General features: G+C 39.4%; 1 protein-coding gene across 1 annotated transcript; it reads right to left on the reverse strand.

Moving 5' to 3' along the window:
* Positions 1 to 17,424: 17,424 nt before the first annotated feature.
* LOC103012029 (ribonuclease H2 subunit B-like) lies at positions 17,425 to 18,629 on the reverse strand. The gene is given in 2 exon segments (XM_057547008.1): positions 17,425 to 18,436; positions 18,438 to 18,629. Coding segments are annotated over 2 exon segments (918 nt in total). The 5' UTR covers positions 18,626 to 18,629; the 3' UTR covers positions 17,425 to 17,706.
* Positions 18,630 to 18,852: the final 223 nt, after the last annotated feature.

Raw genomic sequence — 18,852 nt, forward strand, 5'->3', positions numbered from 1 at the left:
ATTTATAACATACACACAGACATATAAACAGACATAACCAGCGATCTCATAGCTTCATTTCAAAACTTAATCATGAATCAGGGATTACAATATAAACTTACTAGTTTATAAATAACATTTGAAATAATTTAAATTTATTTGCTCAGATGACTAAGGCTTTTTACTATTTGTGGAAAAGACTTTTAAGATTTTTATTTGTCCTTGATAAATCCTTAAGTAAGCTGTGAATTAGATTTTGAGTAAGGAAGCCTTTCCAGTAGTTTGTACTTTTAAAAAGGCCTCTTTTCCTCTTTTTTTTTTTTTTTCCTTTCGTTTACCTGATTGAGTTAACTAGGCTCAGTCTCAGGTCACTGTGGGCTGTATTTACATTTCTGATTTGTAGAGATTTGCAAGACAAACACAGTTGCTTTTAATTCCCCAAAGAACTGGTCTGCAGCCTAAATGATAGCAAAAAATTGATTTGCCCAGCTACATTTTCTTTAATTTGCTTTTTTATATCAGTGAGAATATTTCCAACTAAACTGGAAATCAGGAGTTCTATGTTCTAGAACTTTAGGGTTCATTTTATCAAGCCTTCAGAAGTTTGCACAAGGTATTCAACTCTTTCTAAGTGCACAAATTAAACCCAGAGCAATTCACCTTAGAGGCAAAAAACATCAACAACAAAAACCCCTCTATTATTGCCTTTATTAGCCCCTGAATATTAGTCCCCAGTTTTACTTCATATTGTATGGGTTCAGGTAACCCTATTGGTTTCTTTTAGAATATTTAATTAATATTGCCAGAGGGGCAGGTTTATATGCCCTGTCTTATAATACCAGGCAGGGGAGCATTCCCCAGTGAGACTTAATAATCTGTCCCACAATATTATAATTAGGTAAAAGAGATTTAACCATCTTATATAAAGCCCGTTCAAATGCACTGATTTTTATAAAATTTCATCTAATTCTCTCAACTCTTATACCTTAATTTTAGCCTCCATTAGGACCCCACCACCAAGTCTTATTCCTACAAGGAGTCCCAGAAACTTTCCCTTTTATCCCCTGGCCATTTAACCTAATTTTGTATAAAAGGCATTGGGGTCCTCAGTGAGGGGTCGAGCCAAGGGACCCAGACCCTTTTGTCAATCTTTAACTTGATTAATTGGCCTAAATGTTGTACCAAGCAATTGCTGGTCTGGTATCTCAGTGTAATTTTTTCTTTCAGCCTTTTAAATTTTTTCTAAACTGGGGTTAAATAGAGCGGACTCGTTTGGGGCCCTTTAATGCTGGATGAATAGGGGGTCCCTTTGGACCATTCAACCTTAGGTAGTGTTGTATCCCAGCCTCTTCTTTTATCCCATCAATGTCCATTTTATTTATCGCATTTAAAATAATCATCTAAAGATTTCCATCCTATTGGGATGAGTCCCTTTAAGAGTTCCACCTTGTTGGGAAGAAATTGCTTGACTTTCCCCTTAGCTTCTTCCTGTTGCCTTGTTAATCATCTTAGTTAACATTAATTAACCTAATGTTTTTATTAACATCTGTAAGACTTATTAAAAGGAAGTTGAGACCACAAAAAACGCTTCCCAAACCATTCTTTTTTTTTGGTTAGTTTGTTTTAAAATAAGGGAGTTTTTAAGGTTAGCCAATTATATTTTTTTGTATCCACCTTTTAATTTATGTTTTTCATAGGTACCAATAAAATAGCTGTTTATAATGAGAACTCTCTAGAAATTTACCAATTTAGAAGTATTTTTCAATTTAAAGGATCCATCCTCTGGCCATTTGCAAGTAGTATTAATAGTGACTCAAACCAGTAAGGCACAAGAGGCACCCCACAAGAGAGTGCAAAAGATGCAGCCTCCACAAGGTCCAGAAAGATTACTCCCCTAAATAGTCTAAGAAAGTAAAGGCCTTTGTTGCACAGGTGGATACAACAAAGGTTGAGATGAGGCCTTTGTTGAGATGAGACCCCTTTTGACAAATTTCCCTGAGAGCTGGCACAGTCAAAGAGACTGCTCAAAATCCCAGTCTGGCTACCAAATGTTCACCTTAGGTGTACCTTCCAAATAGCAGAGACCAAGCTCTCAAAACACAGAACAGAACACCTAAGAAGATCAGGTAGAACATTTACATCTCAAAGGCATGGGGAGAGAAATGCAAGTTCCTCCTAGAAAGGTTTTTCTTCCTTTAAGATATGAATTCTAGAAAAATGTTTTATCAAGCTAGCTTTCTTTAACTGTGTACGCAAAAACCAGTTTGGGAATGTCAAAAAGAGTCCCATCTTGGCCATTTTTAAGGTGAGATTTCCTTAGTTCCCAATTAAGTAAGAACTTGCAAATATGTTTTGTATGTATTGTACATGAATCTGGCTGGGGTGTCAGGTCGGAGGCTGGCTTTCTGATGCCCCTCATTTAGGAAAGATGTTAGGCCGTCTTCCTACCTAATTACCCAGTCCAGATGGCTTAGTGTTTTTTAACTGAGCAAACCCCAGTATCTTTCAGCTGGGGGGCACCCCCCCAGTATCTTTCAGTTGGATAAATCTTCCTCAGTGTCTCTCAACTGAGGAGTCAGGTATCTTTTTATTCATCACCAAAAAAAAAAAAAAACTTGGCATCATCAGCCCATAGCAGGAGATCTAAGACCTAGGAGATACTTGCCCAGTCATCTCGACTCCCTGAGGAGGTGGACTGGCACAAGTGACCTCTGCTGGTACCAAGGCTCCAGATCCTGGTGGAGTTCAGGCAAAGGAGAGAATTCTGTTCTGGGTCCCTTCACAGTCACCAAAACTGTTGACTGAAAAACACACAACATAAAAGTTGTGAATTAAGCTTTATTCAGGGACCTTACTGAAGACTATAGCCCAGAAGACAGCTTCATAGATAGCTCTGAGGAGCTGCCCGCGAGAGGTAAGGGAGGAGCCAGGATCCACATGAACTTTTTTGCTGGGAAAAACATGCAGTCAAGCATAAAAAGATTACTGCTAATCATCTCAAGTTAATGATTTTAGTGCTTTTATATACATGGGAAGATGCAAGAATATGGGGTCATTGAAATTTTTCCTTAGGTATGCATCTTGAGTATCTAGGGGCCAACATATCCAAAGCACAGGATGCTTCCTGCTTTTCTCCATCCTGAATTTCCCTCAGGGTGCACTGTCGGTGAGCAACTGCGGTGGCTAGGTGGCTAATGGCTTGATCTTCGTAGAACTGGAACGGCAGGCAACATTTTTTTCTTTACAAAAGAAATTTGTGAAGAATTGGCAAGGTGAAGAAGTCTGAGCTAAGGGTAGTAAATTAGTGAGGAAGAAACAAGTTTTGTTTATGTGGCCTTCTTGGCTCTGAATTCCCTATCTCTAGTGGTAAGAATTTCTCTCTATCTCCTGGTTCAGGGAGGATACCTTTCTTATGGAAGATTTATTTCCTGCTTTTGGGGGGACAGAGGGTCAGAGTGTCCTTGAACCAGCTATTTTTTAAGTAACTTTAATTCAAAATAATCAGTATGCCAAAGGGGCATATTTTAGGGTGGCCTGCCCTGCACTCTATCGCTTGAGAGTGGATGGTAATGGGCTGGTTCATAAATTAGTGTCTTCTAGTACTACTGGGGGTAAATAACTACTTTGTTTCTTAACAGAAGTCCAAGTGATATTTCTCTGCCTTAGCATTTTCCTGTTATAGAGAGAAAGAATCCCAACTGAGCTGATGTTGAATTGTTATCTTTTTTACATGGATAAAAATGAGAAGAAATATGAAGATATATCAACTCCTCTTCTGTTTAAAGACCCAAAACAAGAGTGGTGGTAGGGGAAGGCAGGGGAGAAAGGAGTTGGAAACTTAATTTTTACAAAAAAGCTAGCAGTTCATGACAGGGCCCACAGCTTGAGTGGCCTGTATTTCCAGACGGTTGCCCCTGTCTTGACCCTGTTTGTTTCTGGTTTTGTTGTCTGTGTCCCTGGGGTGAAGCTAAGGATAAAGGACAATTGCGAAGTCAGCCATGGCCCACAAAATAAGCCTTCAATTGTCATTTTAATGTGTCTACCATTTCACCTTAATTTAATTTCCCTACCTCCAAGAATATATCTTGTTTTGTAAGTTCACAGGCTGACACATCATCCAGAGAGACTATTTATTTTTCCTATCTTTTTCACGCAAATGCTGAGATTATTCTTGCAACAGTAATCAAGATCTTCTGTCTTTGGGTTGCAAAGAAAATGCATTCAACTGTACTTGAAGGAGAAAATTGAAATTCGGCAACAGATGATAAAGCATATTCTCCTTCTCTTTCAATTCTGTCTGCTCATATCAGCTGAACTGCATTAATAAAAGCAAAAGGGGACTGTTGCTTGCTATTGGCAAAATATACAATATTCAATTGCCCAAAACTCTGTATTAGGTGTGTTGCGGTTTACTCCTATTATGGAACCTTGTGCTTTTAGTCCTTTTTTTTTTGTCAGTGCTAGCATGGAGCAAAATGAACTACGAAAGTAGTCCCTAGAGGAAGGTGTTTCCCACTAGCTTTAGTAGCAGAGCTACTGTGAATTTTCTAGAAATATAATCAAATCTCAAGTATTTGAGATTGCCTTGCCTATCTGCTTGCTGTAACCTTTTTACATTACTGGTGTAATTATTTTAGGAAACAACTCTGTAGATTTATTAGCATGCTTAATGCTAGCTTTAATTATTTATTGCATTTATTGGGTATGCAAGTCATGAAATTGCCACTGGGTACGTTTACGAATAACACAACCACCACAATAATAAAAGGCATCCAAAAATAAAAGTAGGTTGGTACCTCTGAGAGAAAGATTTCCATAAATAAAGGGCGTACTGCAGATTTTTCTTTTTCCGCCGTCAGACAATCTCATGGGCATGCCAATTGTGAAACCATAGTCAAATTTATAGAAATGCATGGGTAAGGACAAAATAAAAGTTCATACTCATATACACTCAAAATAATTCTTTTTAGCCAGCCCTGTAACAGGAGGCCAGTGGCTCAAGTATAGGCAAAATTTTGAAGTAGGAATAGTTCAACTTTAGGTGCCTTTAGACTTGTCTTTGTGTGCCTAGCAATACCTCCTTCTCCAGAAGACTCATTAATTTTCTCTCCCCTCCAAGATTATTTATGCTCAAGAGGAGATGAAATGCATTAACACTGAGGTTTAAATGATGATGGGGGCTCTTTGAGACCAAACAGCCCTAGCTTCAAGTCCACTTTTTATCATTTTCCAGCTATGTGATTTTAATGAATACTTTTTACCTCAAGGAGGTGAGGTTTTGGTGCAATTTGAGCTTATACAATTTGGGGGGCTCTTTTTTGAAAAATTCAAAACTATGTCTATACATTTAGGTAAGAAAGTGAATATTTATAATTACACATTGAAAATGACAAATAAAACAAAATTCAGAAGAATAAATTTAACTTGGTATTCACCAACCATATTTGTCCGTAAAAATTTTTCCACAACAATAAGAATACCTTACCAAAATAACTAGTGGTCTTGGGATACAGTGACCTATTCTGATTCTTATTTTCTGAAGATGTAGGGGCTACTTTGATTTTTCTGTCCTTCTAATGAGTCATTTTTCTTTCTGATAATGGAAATTGATGTGGGTAAGAAGGGCAAAGTTTGGGATGAGTCAGGCACCATTGAGCAAATCATCTCTTCAAGTGCACTAAGCTCTACCTTTCATATAAAGTGGTGGCAAGTCCCCAAAGTAATTCCTATGCAAGGAATGCATGTCTTTGTGTGCTTCAGTTCCTGAATCATGACCAAGCCAGTAAACACCTCTTGTAAGATGTATCATAAAGTCCATAAAGGATTATAGAAATAAAGATACATGACAGTGACTTAAAAGATGCCCACCTATGCTGTTTGCCTGTATTAACTCATGTGACATTTCTGATAAACTTGTCCTACTAACATTATGAAAGGTATCAGTGAAGTCTGATACCACGTGTGATACTGCTTTTCTTTTCCTTTTAGGCTATATTATAATCTCAATACCAATAGTCCCTGCAGTTAGTATCAAAGTCAGGAAGACTCACAGGCTACTGGAGTTAGCAGGAAGGAGTACTTGACCCTCTTGGGAGGAAAGGAGTTCTTCCCTTTCCATTGATGCATTAAGTAGGCTGTTCTTTGGAACCTTTGGGTTGTACTCGATAATAGTCCTTAATATTTGCCTCTCCTAAAGGATGCCCAACAATAGCTAAAAATAAATTTAACTGAATAGGGTGAAAGAGTAAGGAAATAAATGAATACATAAGAGGTCCGTTGGCACAGAGCTGGAACAAAAGAAACCTACTTATATCTGAGATTCATTTTCTCTTCACTGCATCAGAATAACATGCCTAAAATTTAATTTGGTTTTACAATGCTCACAATCAAGCTTGGCTTTCGGATGTGTTATTCTGAAAAATCTGTGGTGTCTTCAGCCTGTGCTGAATCCAGTGTCATTCACCAGTGACACAGGCAGGAGAACAAGGGGAAGAAGCAAGAGTAGGCTCAGGGTAAACAAACTAATCCATAATGGGGTAGCACTGTATTCACTATTCTACTACATAGATTTCAAAGGGACGGGGGAAACTGAAATTTGATGTAAGCTCATGTCTTTTCTCCAAGTCCTCTGAGATCAGAGACAAGACAAGGAAAGTTTACATAGTTGTCTTATTCAAAGTGCATTCTCTTAGACACTTAGTTCACTTGGCTCTGGGGGCGTCTGTCTTTCTTCTGATCTTCTCCTTTCCTCACTGCTTCTCCCTTTCAGTCCTCGCTGTTGGATCCTCTTCCTCATTCTGGCCTTAAATGTTGAAGCATCCCGGGACTCTGTCCCTGGACCTCTTCTCTCTTTAGACACTTTCACTCCCTAGGTAACCTTTTAATTACCATCCTGACATTGAAGGCTCCCCAGGTTCCATCTCTGACCTGAATCTTTCAGACCCATATCCAACTGTCTACTTAAACCTAACATATCTGAACTTGAATTCTTGATTTTTCTCCACTAAGTCTGTTTCTCTCAGCGTGTTCCCTGTCAAGTAAATGATAACATTTGGTTGCTCAGGTCAAAAAATTTGGCATCAGCCTTGACATCACTCTTCATTTCATATCCCACATCAGCAAAACTGTTGGTTTTACACTTTTGAAATTTATTCTGAGTCTGACCACCTCTCTCCATTTCTGTTGTCACCACTTTCATTCAAGCCACCGTTGTCTGGAACCTGGACGTTTACTTTATCCTTCTACCCCTTGTGTCTACTCCTGCCTCCATTTAGCTATACTTCATACATAGCCAGAAAGATCCATTTAAAATGTAAATATGCTATTACCTTCTGAGTAAAACCCTCAAATGCATTCCTATCACACTCAGTGAAATAAAAAATCCTTATTCTGACCCAAAGGCCTTACATTATCTGCCTCCAGACTCACTAGTTTCTATCTGTACTCGCTCTTCTCCAGCTGCTCTGCTACTCCTCCATGCTGGAAGGACTTTACCTCAGAGTCTTTGCACTTGCTTTTCCCCGTGTCCAGAATGATCTTCATCCAAATGTCCACGTGGTTTGCTCTTTTATTTCTTTCAGTCTTTGTCAGCTTGCCAGAGAAAACTTCACTGCCTGTCCTGCTCAAAGTAGCACCTTTACCCTGCTTTATTTTTCTTTACATCTTTATTTATTATCTACATCTCCCAGTAGAATGTAAGATCTATGTGGAAAGAAATGTGGCCTGATTTGTTTTTTATATGCCCCAAGTCTCAAATGTCCTGGCATAGTATAGGCATTGAGTAAATATTTAGGGAATGAATGAATAAGGTGTCATTAATGCTCTAGGGGCTCCATTTGCTTTAGAGCAGTATCCTTTCTGTTCCGTAGTCACATCCATTATATTGATAGTTCCCAGCCAGTTGCCAGACCTAGCTTTTAGCAGCTAATCTGTACTAGAACAGAAGCCAAATCCTTGTGATTATGAAAACATGACATGTACTGAGGAAGGCCTAGACTTAGGCTACATTTCTACTCAGACACACCAGAGTAACATAAAGCTTCAGGACTCATTACAGATTCTACTTAATTGGGGCTTAAGTCTGCTATCTTACAACCTTCAGCTAGAGCCATTGTTTCTGGAGTTTGGCTCAGTTGGCTGTGCTGGTTAGAGGTTTCAAGGCTTAGGTGAATTTCTTTTAAAAATGCTGCTGGTATTTATTCCTTTGTATAAATCATTTTTTTTTCCCTTGTAGTAAAAGTAACACAGACTAGATTAATGAGGAAACATTGGAAAAACAACTTGTAGAAAAAATTGAACTCCTCAGAAACAACCATTCTTAATTTTTTTTTAATAGATCTTTATTGGAGTATAATTGCTACACAATACTGTGTTAGTTTCTGTTGTACAACAAAGTGAATCAGCCATATGCATACATATATCCCCATATCCCCTCCCTCTAGAGCCTCCCTCCCACCCTCCCTATCCCACCCCTCTAGGTGGTCACAAAGCACCAAGCTGATCTTCCTGTGCTGTGCTGCTGCTTCCCACTAGCTATCTGTTTTACATTTGGTAGTGTATATATGTCCATGCCACTCTCTCACTTTGTCCCAGCTTACCCTTCCCCCTCCCCGTGTCCTCAAGTCCATTCTCTACGTCTACGTCTGTATTCCTGCCCTGCCACTAGGTTCATCAGTACCATTTTTTTTTTTTATTTTTTAGATTCCACATATATGTGTTAGCATACGGTATTTGTTTTTCTTTTTCTGACTTCACTCTGTATGAGAGACTCTAGGTCCATCCACCTCAATACAAATAACTCAATTTCGTTTCTTTTTATGGCTGAGTAATATTCCATTGTATACATGTGCCACATCTTCTTTATCCATTCATCTGTTGATGGACACTTAGGTTGCTTCCATGTCCTGGCTGTTGTAAATAGTGCTGCAGTGAACATTGTGGTACATGTTTCTTTTTGAATTATGGTTTTCTCAGGGTATATGCCCAATAGTGGGATTGCTGGGTCGTGTGGTAATTCTACTTTTAGTTTTTTAAGGACCTTCCATACTGTTCTCCATAGTGGTTGCATCAATTTACATTCACACCAACAGTGCAGGAGGGTTCCTTTTTCACCACACCCTTTCCAGCATTTATTGTTTCTAGATTTTTTGATAATGGATATTCTGACCGGTGTGAGGTGAAACCTCATTGTGGTTTTGATTTGCATTTATATAATGATTACTTATGCTGAGCATCTTTTCATGTGCCTCTTGGCCATCTGTATGTTTTTTTGGTGAAATATCTATTTAGGTCTTTCATCCATTTTTTAATTGAATTATTTGTTTTTTTGATATTGAGCTCCATGAGCTGTTTGTATATTTTGGAGATTAATCCTTTGTCCATTGTTTCATTGGCAAATATTTTCTCCCATCCTGAGGGTTGTCTTTTCATCTTGCTTATGGTTTCCTTTGCTGTGCAAAAGCTTTGAAGTTTCATTAGGTCCCATTTGTTTATTTTTGTTTTTATTTCCATTACTCTAGGAGGTGGGTCAAAAAAGATCTTGCTGTGGTTTATGTCAGAGTGTTTTTCCTATGTTTTCCTCTAAGAGTTTTATAGTATCTGGTCTTACATTTATTCCATTTAGAGTTTATTTTTGTGTGTGGTGTTAAGGAGTGTTCTAATTTCATTCTTTTACATGTAGCTGTCCAGTTTTCCCAGCACCACTTATTGAAGAGGCCTTCTTTTCTCCATTGTATGTTCTTGCCTCCTTTGTCAAAAATTAGGTGACCATATATGTGTGGGTTTATCTCTGGGCTAAAATACTGTTCCATTGATCTATATTTCTGTTTTTGTGCCAGTACCATACTACCTTGATTACTGGAGCTTTGTAGTATAGTTTGAAGTCGGGGAGCCTGATTCCTCCTACTCCGTTTTTCTTTCTCAAGATTGCTTTGGCTATTCGGGGTCTTTTGTGTTTCCATACGAATTGTGTAAAATTTTTTGTTCTAAATCTGTGAAAAATGCCATTGGTAGTTTGATACGGATTGCATTGAATCTGTAAATTGTTTTGGGTAGTATAGTCATTTTCACAATATTGATTCTTCCAATCCAAACACATGGTATATTTCTGCCTCTGTTTATGTCATCTTTTGATTTCTTTCATCAGTGTTTTATAGTTTTCTGAGTACAAGTCTTTCGCCTCCTTAGGTAGGTTTATTCCTAGGTATTTTATTTTTTTTGATGGTAAATGGGATTGTTTCCTTAATTTCTCTTTCTGATTTTTCTTTGTTAGTGTGTAGGAATGCCAGAAATTTCTGTGCATTAATTTTGTATCCTGCAACCTTACCAAATTCATTGGTTAGTTCTAGTAGTTTTCTGGTGGCATCTTTAGGTTTTTCTATGTATAGTATCATGTCATCTGTAAACAGTGACAGTTTTACTTCTTCTTTTCCAATTTGTATTCCTTTTATTTCTTTTTCTTCTCTGATTGCCATGGCTAGGACTTTGAAAACTAGGTTGAATAATAGTGTCAAGAGTGGACATCCTTGTCCTGTTCCTGATCTTAGTGGAAATGCTTTCATTTTTCACCATTGAGAATGTTGTTCGCTGTGGGTTTGTTGGATATGGCCTTTATTATGTTGAGGCAGGTTCCCTCTATGCCCATTTTCTGGAGAGTTTTTATCATAAATGGGTGTTGAATTTTGTCAAAAGCTTTTTCTGCATCTATTGAGATGATCATATGGTTTTTATTCTTCAATTTGTTAATATGGTGTATCACATTGATTGATTTGCATATATTGAAGAATCCTTGCATCCCTGGGATAAATCCCACTTGATCATGGTGTATGATCCTTTTAATATGTGTTTGGATTCTGTTTGCTGGTATTTTGTTCAGAATTTTTGCATCTGTGTTCATCAGTGATATTTGTCTATAATTTTCTTTTATGTTATATCTTTTTCTGGTTTTGGTATCAGGGTGATGGTGGCTTCATAGAATGAATTTGGGAGTGTTCCTCTCTGCAATTTTTTGGAAGAGTTTGAGAAGGATCAGTGTTAGCTCTTCTCTAAATGTTTGATAGAATTTGCTTGTGAAGCCATCTGGTCCTGGACTTTGGTTTGTTGGAAGATTTTTGATCACAGTTTCAATTTCATTACTTGTGATTGGTCTGTTCATATTTTCTATTTCTTCCTGGTTCAGTCTTGGAAAATTGTAACTTTTCAAGAATTTGTCCATTTCTTCATGGTTGTCCATTTTATTGGCATATAGTTGTTTGTAGTGTTCTCTTATAATCCTTTCTATTTCTGTGGTGTCAGTTGTGATTTCTCCTTTATAGTTTCTAATTTTATTGATTTGCATCCTCTCCCTTTTTTTCTTGATGAGTCTGGCTAAGGGTTTATCAATTTTGTTTAACTTCTCAAGGAACCAGCTTTTAGTTTTATTGATGTTTGCTATTGTTTTCTTCATTTCTATTTCATTTATTTCTGCTCTGATCTTTATGATTTCTTTCCTTCTACTGACTTTGGGTTTTCTTTGTTCTTCTTTTTCTAGTTGATTTATGTGTAGGGTTAGATTGTTTGAGATTTTTCTTGTTTCTTGAGGTGAGATTGAATTGCTATAAACTTCCCTCTTAAAACTGCTTTTGCTGCATCCCATAGGTTTTGGGTCGTTGTGTTTTCATTGTCATTTGTTTCTATGTATTTTTTAATTTCTTCTTTGATTTCTTCAGTGATCTCTTGGTTATTTAGTCGTGCACCGTTTAGCCTCCATGTATTTGTGGTTTTTACAGTTTTTTTTCCTGTAATTGGTTTCCGATCTCATAGCGTTGGGGTCAGAAAAGATGCTTGATACGATTTCATTTTTCTTAAATTTTCTGAGGCTTGATTTGTGACCCAAGATGTGATCTATCCTGGAGAATGTTGCATGTGCACTTGAGAAGAAAGTGTATTCTGCCAGTTTCGGGTGAAATGTTTTATAAATATCAATTAAATCTACCTGGTCTCTTGTGTCATTTAAAGCTTGTGGTTCCTTATTTATTTTCTGTTTAGATGATCTGTCTGTTGGTGTAAGTGGGGTGTTAAAGTCCCCTAGTATTATTTTTATTTATTTATTGAAAATTTCCCTAGTATTACTGTGTTACTGTCGATTTCCCCTTTTATGGCTGTTAGCATGTGCCTTATGTATTGAGGTGCTCCTGTGTTGGGTGCATAAACATTTAAAATTGTTGTATCTTCTTCTTGGATTGATTCCTTGATCATTATGTAGTGTCCTTCCTTACCTCCTGTAATAGTCTTTATTCTCAAGTCTATTTTGTCTGGTATGAGTATTGCTACTCCAGATTTCTTTTGATTTCCATTTGAATGGAATATCTTTTTCCATCCGTTCGCTTTCAGTTTGTATGTGTCCTTAGGTTTGAAGTGGGTCTCTTGTAGACAGCGTATATATGGGTCTTGTTTTTGTATCCATTCAGCCAGTCTGTGCCTTTTGGTTGGGGCATTTAATCCATTTACATTCAAGGTTATTATTGATATGTATATTCCTATTACCATTTTCTTAATTGTTTTGAATTTGTTTTTGTGGGTCTTTTTCTTCTCTTGTGTTTCCCGCCTAGAGAAGTTCCTTTAGCATTTATTGTAAAACTGGTTTGGTGGTGCTGAATTCTCTTAGCTTTTGCTTGTCTGTAAAGGTTTTCATTTCTCTGTCGAATCTGAATGAGATCCTTGCTGGGTAGAGTAATCTTGGTTGTAGGTTTTTCTCTTTTTTATCGGTTTAAGTGTATCCTGCCAGTCCCTTCTGGCCTGCAGAGTTTCTGCTGAAAAATCAGCAGATAACCTTATGGGGTTTCCTTTGTATGTTATTTCTTGTTTTTCCCTTGCTGCTTTTAATATTTTTTCTTAGAATTTAATTTTTGTTAGTTTGATTAATATGTGTCTTGGTGTGTTTCTCCTAGGGTTTATCCTGTATGGGACTCTCTGTGCTTCCTGGACTTGGGTGACTATTTCCTTTCCCATGTTAAGGAAGTTTTCCACTATAACCTCTTCAAATATTTTCTCAGACCCTTTCTTTTTCTCTTCTTCTTCTGGGATCCCTATAATTCGGATGTTGGTGCATTTAGTGTTGTCCCAGGTCTCTGAGATTGTCTTCAATTCTTTTCATTCTTTTCATTTTTTCTTTAATCTGCTCCTTGGCAGTTATTTCCGCCATTTTGTCTTCCAGCTCACTTACTCATTCTTCTGCCTCAGTTATTCTGTTATTGATTCCTTTATTGTATTTTTCGTTTCAGTTATTGTGTTGTTCATCTCTGTTTGTTTGTTCTTTAGTTCTCCTAGATCTTTGTTAAACATTTCTTCTATTTTCTTTATCCATGCCTCCATTCTATTTCCGAGATTCTGGATCCTCTTTATTATCATTACTCTGAATTCTTTTTCGGGTAGATTGCCTATTTCCTATTCATTTATTTGGTCTTGTAGGTTATTTTTTTTTTTTTTTTTAAGAATTCATCCCTTACTCCATTTCTACATTTTTTAAAAAAAATTTATTTATTTATGGCTGTGTTGGGTCTTCGTTTCTGTGTGAGGGCTTTCTCTAATTGCAGCAAGCGGGGGCCACTCTTCATCGCGGTGCACGGGCCTCTCACTATCGCAGCCTATTTTGTTGCAGAGCACAGGCTCCAGACGCGCAGGCTCAGTAGTTGTGGCTCATGGGCCTAGTTGCTCCGCGGCATGTGGGATCTTCCCAGACCAGGGCTCGAACCCGTGTGCCCTGCATTGGCAGGCAGATTCTCAACCACTGTGCCACCAGGGAAGCCCGGTCTTGTAGGTTTTTACCTTGCTCCTTCATCTGTGACATATTTTTTTGCCATCTCATTATTTTTTCCTTTTTTTTATGAGTGGGATTGTGTTCCTGTCTTACTGGTTGTTTGGCCTGAGGCTTCCAACACTGCAGTTTGTAGGTTGTTGGGTAGAGCTGGGTCATGGTGCCTAGATGAGGACCTCTGGGAGACCTCACTCAGATGAATATTCCCTGGGGTCTGAGGTTCTTTGTTAGTCCAGTGGTTTGGACTTGGAGCTCCCACCAAAGGAGCTTCGGCCCAACCCCTGCCTTGTGAACCAAGATCCCACAAGCCGAGCAGGGTGGGGGGGAAAAAAAAGAGAACAATAATAAAGTAAATAAAATTAGACTAGTTAACTAACAGCTATGTTAGAAAAAATATAAAAATAAAAGTATAGATGAAACAACAAACTGGAAGATAAAATAGAACCCAATAGTAAAAAAGAGGAAGAGGGGGCTTCCCTGGTGGTGTGGTGGTTGAGAATCTGCCTGCCAATGCAGGGGACACAGGTTCGAGCCCTGGTCTGGGAAGATCCTACATGCCGCGGAGCAACTAGGCCCGTCAGCCACAACTACTGAGCCTGCGCGTCTGGAGCCTGTGCTCCGCAACAAGAGAGGCCCGTGCACCGCGATGAAGAGTGGCCCCCGCTTGCCGCAACTAGAGAAAGCCCTCGTACAGAAACGAAGACCCAACACAGCCAAAAATAAATAAATAAAATAATTAATTAAAAAAAAAAAAGAGGAAGAGAAAAAAAAAAAGTGGAAAAGGCATTGGCTGTGGAGGGCAGGGCCTAAGCAGGGTTGAGGTTTGGGCAGTGGGTGGGGCCTGTGCTTAGGAAAAGGGCTGGAAAAGGTGGATGGGTGAGGGGTTGGGGCTTAGGCTCAACAGAACAGAAGGGGCCCAGGCTTGCCCCTGCCTCTGGTCTCAGATGGCAGGAGACCCCACCTGGGAGACCAGCAGGCTTCCTGGGCTTGAGTGGGTGGGGCAAACGCCCTCCACTCCTCTCCCGCTCCTCCGGTCCTGGAGGGTTCCTCCCACCTGCCTCTCCTGATCTCCCGGGCCTCCCTCCCTCCTATGCCCCCAGGACCTGCATGGCCTGGAGGGGGGCTTTGGAGGGCAGGGGACCAGCCTGGGAGCTCAGCAGGCTTCCCATGCCCGAGTGGGTGGGGCAAACGCCCTCCGCTCCTTTCCCACTACCCCCGCCTGCCTCTCCTGTTCTATTCTGGCCTCCCATCTACACCCCAGGATCAACCCAGCCCGGAGGGGACCCATGAGGGCATAGGACCCAGCCTGAGAGTGGGGCAGACTTCCCTGGCCGATTGGACAGGGGAAACGCTGGGCCCGCTCCCCCCCCGATCTGAGCCCCCGAGGGCCCCTCCAGGTGTGGGAACCCCTCTTGCCTCTCAGCCACCGCTCAGGGGCACTGATCCTGTACGGCCTCCACTTCTTCTCCCCCCTCAGTCCCCCCACATCCTACTGGTTTGCTTGGGGGTTCTTCCCATCTCCTTGGGCGTCGGGGTCCCCCACCAGCGTCTGGCAGGCACCCTAGTTGTGGCAACCATTGTTAATTTTGATGCATTTCTTATTAGTTTCATTTTAGTGTGTTTGTTTCTGTTTGTGTGTGTGTGTGTGTGTGCGCAGGCGTGCATGTTTACACAGTTGGAGTAAGCCAACAATATTTATTGAGCACTATTTTTATTCAGAGCCCTTTGTTCCTGTCCTAATAATCTTATTTAAAAAATGAGGGGCTTTGACTTTCTGTCCTCATTGTGAACTACTCCTCAGGAGGCATTCCTTTCACATGAAATTAGACTTCACTCTTTCCATGTTACCATTACCCTGTGCTGAATGTATGTTTGTCCTTTTTGTTATATCTGTCTAGGCTCTCTCCCTCTCTGAGAGATAATACAGTGGAAGCCTGCTCAGACATGTTGGAACGATATTGGAAAACAGAATTAAGTCAGTGAAAACAAGAGAGTAAAGTATGTGAGAGTGTCCCTGACTTGAAGAAGAGTCAAGTAGTGTTGTGGTGTCAGGCTTGGTGGATATGGGGAAGAGTTGAATGCTAAGACTGTTTTGTGACGGAAGCTAAATCCAGGGAGCAGATGGCAGGTCTAAGGCCAGACCTAACAAAGAAGATGTTAAGTCCTAGCCAGAGAGAATGCAGATAATAAACATAGTGGATGATGGAAACTTGGGGACTTATTATAGGGGTGGCTGAACTAGTTCTACCAAATGGAACTAGTTCTACCATATATTAATTAATTAATATATGATCATTATAGGAACACTAGAAAGTGCAGATAAGTGGCTGTCCACTTACTTTAAAATATCTTTTGGTGCTTGCTTTGTGGTATTAGTTGTATCTAGGGTGGAGATCAGGGGAAGAGAGAGAATTGGGAATTGGAGGAAGTATATACAAGAGACGAATAGGGAAGTACATCATTGCAATGTAATCATTCAAGAAGAAATATAGTGATCTGTCATCTTTATAAATATAGCAACCTGTCCATCACTGCTACTTGACTTGTTATGTATTACTTTGGTGATTTGAATTAAATCTATTATTTTTAGAAAACACTTAAATTCATAAATTGGCATTAACAAGCTGGAAATAGACCAGGATTTAAATGTGGCTTCTTTCCTATCATCCTAAAAGAATTCATCGAAGTCTTGGTGGAATGCAGTGTCTAATACCTGAGGGCACCCCTCTGAGATACCGAAGTGTTTGCCTCAATGGAAACGATGAGGTCTTGTGGCCCCTTCTAAGGGACACCACTTTGCTACTCCCATTGTGCTCCGAATGCACAGTACCCAGCATGTGAGTTATTGCTTATCAGGAAAGCTCTGATTATCACTGTGAAATGTTGTTCTCTGGATGTTTAAGTCATTAAGAGTGGTGTCAGCACAGCAAGCAGGCCTTCCGTTTTGGAACATTGATGCCTTCTGCAAGGGTTGGCAGTCTACTGGTTCTGGCCTGATTAATAGTTCCAAACAGGAGTGAGGCATGTCCAGGAGGTGGCAAAGAATCCCTGGACCAGGCTAAGTTTTTATTCTTCAATCTGCCTCTAGGGTGCAGAGGCTAACTCTGCTCCTGTGAGGTAATTAGGGAGGAATCAGGTAGTAAGACTGCTTGCCTGCTTGGTATGAATTGTCAAACAAGACTCATTTGTGACTCAGTTGTCTTATATCTGTATGAGATATTTACTTTGTAAAGTAGTTTTACATACATAAATAGATGAAACCTCTGAGTCCTGGGTGGCAGGCAGTGTATAGATGAAGGACATAAGACAATCTTTCCTCTTTTTTAGCACCTATCACTTTTTTTTTTTTTCTCCTAATACTCTTGGGCTTGGAGGACATAGTATCTTCCTATGGAAATGCACATGAAAATCTATGCCCTAAAATGCTTCTCAGCAAAAAATGAACACAGTGAAACATCAAGAGTCTAGAAAGAAGAGATGAGATTCACACCTTCCCTCCCTCCCTTCCTCTCTCCTTTCCTTCCTTCCTTTCAGTTTGATATATATTAAACCCTCCTAGACTGAGGTACACTTAATGGTTCCTGCCTCTTGCTAGAATTGTAATGCTAATTTTTTTTTTTTATTGTCACACATCAGTTTATTGAGGAAATTGTGATGTTAGAGGTTAATTCTATTCACTTGATTACTTTTCATGACGTCAAACAAAACTCCAGAGTCCACAAGCCATGAAGTTACACAATTACTTTCCCATATTTTGTTCAGGAAACACAAAAATCAAACACAAAGACATGTTCAAGTGAATCTGAAAATTGCCCCCTTCCTACTTTTTTTCAAAAGGTGGTAATTGAGGGTTAGGAAGTACAGTGGAATGGAGGAAGGATGAAAATGGGACATGTAGAAGGCAAATATTTTTGCTCAATTTAATTTTGAATGTTTCAAATCTTTCCAATTTTTTTAACATGTTTCACACCAAAAAAGGAATCAATACTTTTCATTCCACTCTTGTCAACTAAAGCCAAAGCCTTCTGAGCTGCAGTCATTTTGCTGTTTTTCTTTACAGTCTTCAAATCTTTAGTGTTAAACTTAGTGTAATCTTCTTTTGCTTCTACGGGCTCATCTGATAACTTTACTTTCTTTGATGGAGGGTTTGGCACTGAAGCTGGAGGTTCTGGAAGCTTTAAATATTTAGATAAGTCATCACTTAATTCTTCAGGGATGTAATCAAATATCAGACCATGGGTATAACAAATATAATCCTCTTCTTTGTCACTGGAAACCGGGTCACCAGAGAAAAATGCAGTAGACTGTACCCGGGCAGCGACATTTACATTATTGGTTTTTAATGCTGCCATAGTCTGATTAACCTTTTTTCCCAGCCATTTTAATGTCTTCTCTTTGCTGTACTTGTAATATTTCTTCTTGTCTATTTCTTTCTCCTCTGTCACATGTGGAAGTAACTTCTCAAGTTCAGGAAGTTTCAGCAACAAGATGCAATTCGGAAACATGTCATCCATCACAACTTGATCCAGGGGCTGAAACTTTCCCTCTCTATCAGCCTTTATAAGGTAGTGGAGAAGCAGAAATAGAGGGTCCATGGGTGTGGCAAAGTGAAGAAGAATTCCTGATTCATTTATAAACCAAGAATGGTTTTTTTCCTTGAAAACTTATTTCAAACAGCTGCGGTAGACACATATTGAACAAGTAAATGGCTCCTTCCCCTGAACATGGGTTAACCAGTTTTACAAACATAAGCCCACTGTTCATCTTCTTTGAAGCATCTTTTAAATACTCTGGGACTAGGAACACGTGCTGCCGGGCGCGAGCCCCTTCTCCGCAGTCCACGCCTCCCGCCATGCCGCCCGTTTGGTCCCGGTGGCCGCAGGCCTCTGCTAATTGTTTTTTAAAAAGCCAATTATATTTTCATGTTGCTGAGAAAATGTCTGCCTAGAGTACAAAACACCTGCTTGTGATATTTTTTTCCATACCAGTTAACAGTTCTGTCCAGTAGGTGGACTCCTTCATGTACAGATAGGGGTTTTCTTTTTCCTTTAGTAAGTGTTCTTAAATTTGTGAAGAGGCTT

Source organism: Balaenoptera acutorostrata, chromosome 5, assembly GCF_949987535.1.
Source record: "Balaenoptera acutorostrata chromosome 5, mBalAcu1.1, whole genome shotgun sequence".
Classification (NCBI taxonomy): domain Eukaryota; kingdom Metazoa; phylum Chordata; class Mammalia; order Artiodactyla; family Balaenopteridae; genus Balaenoptera; species Balaenoptera acutorostrata.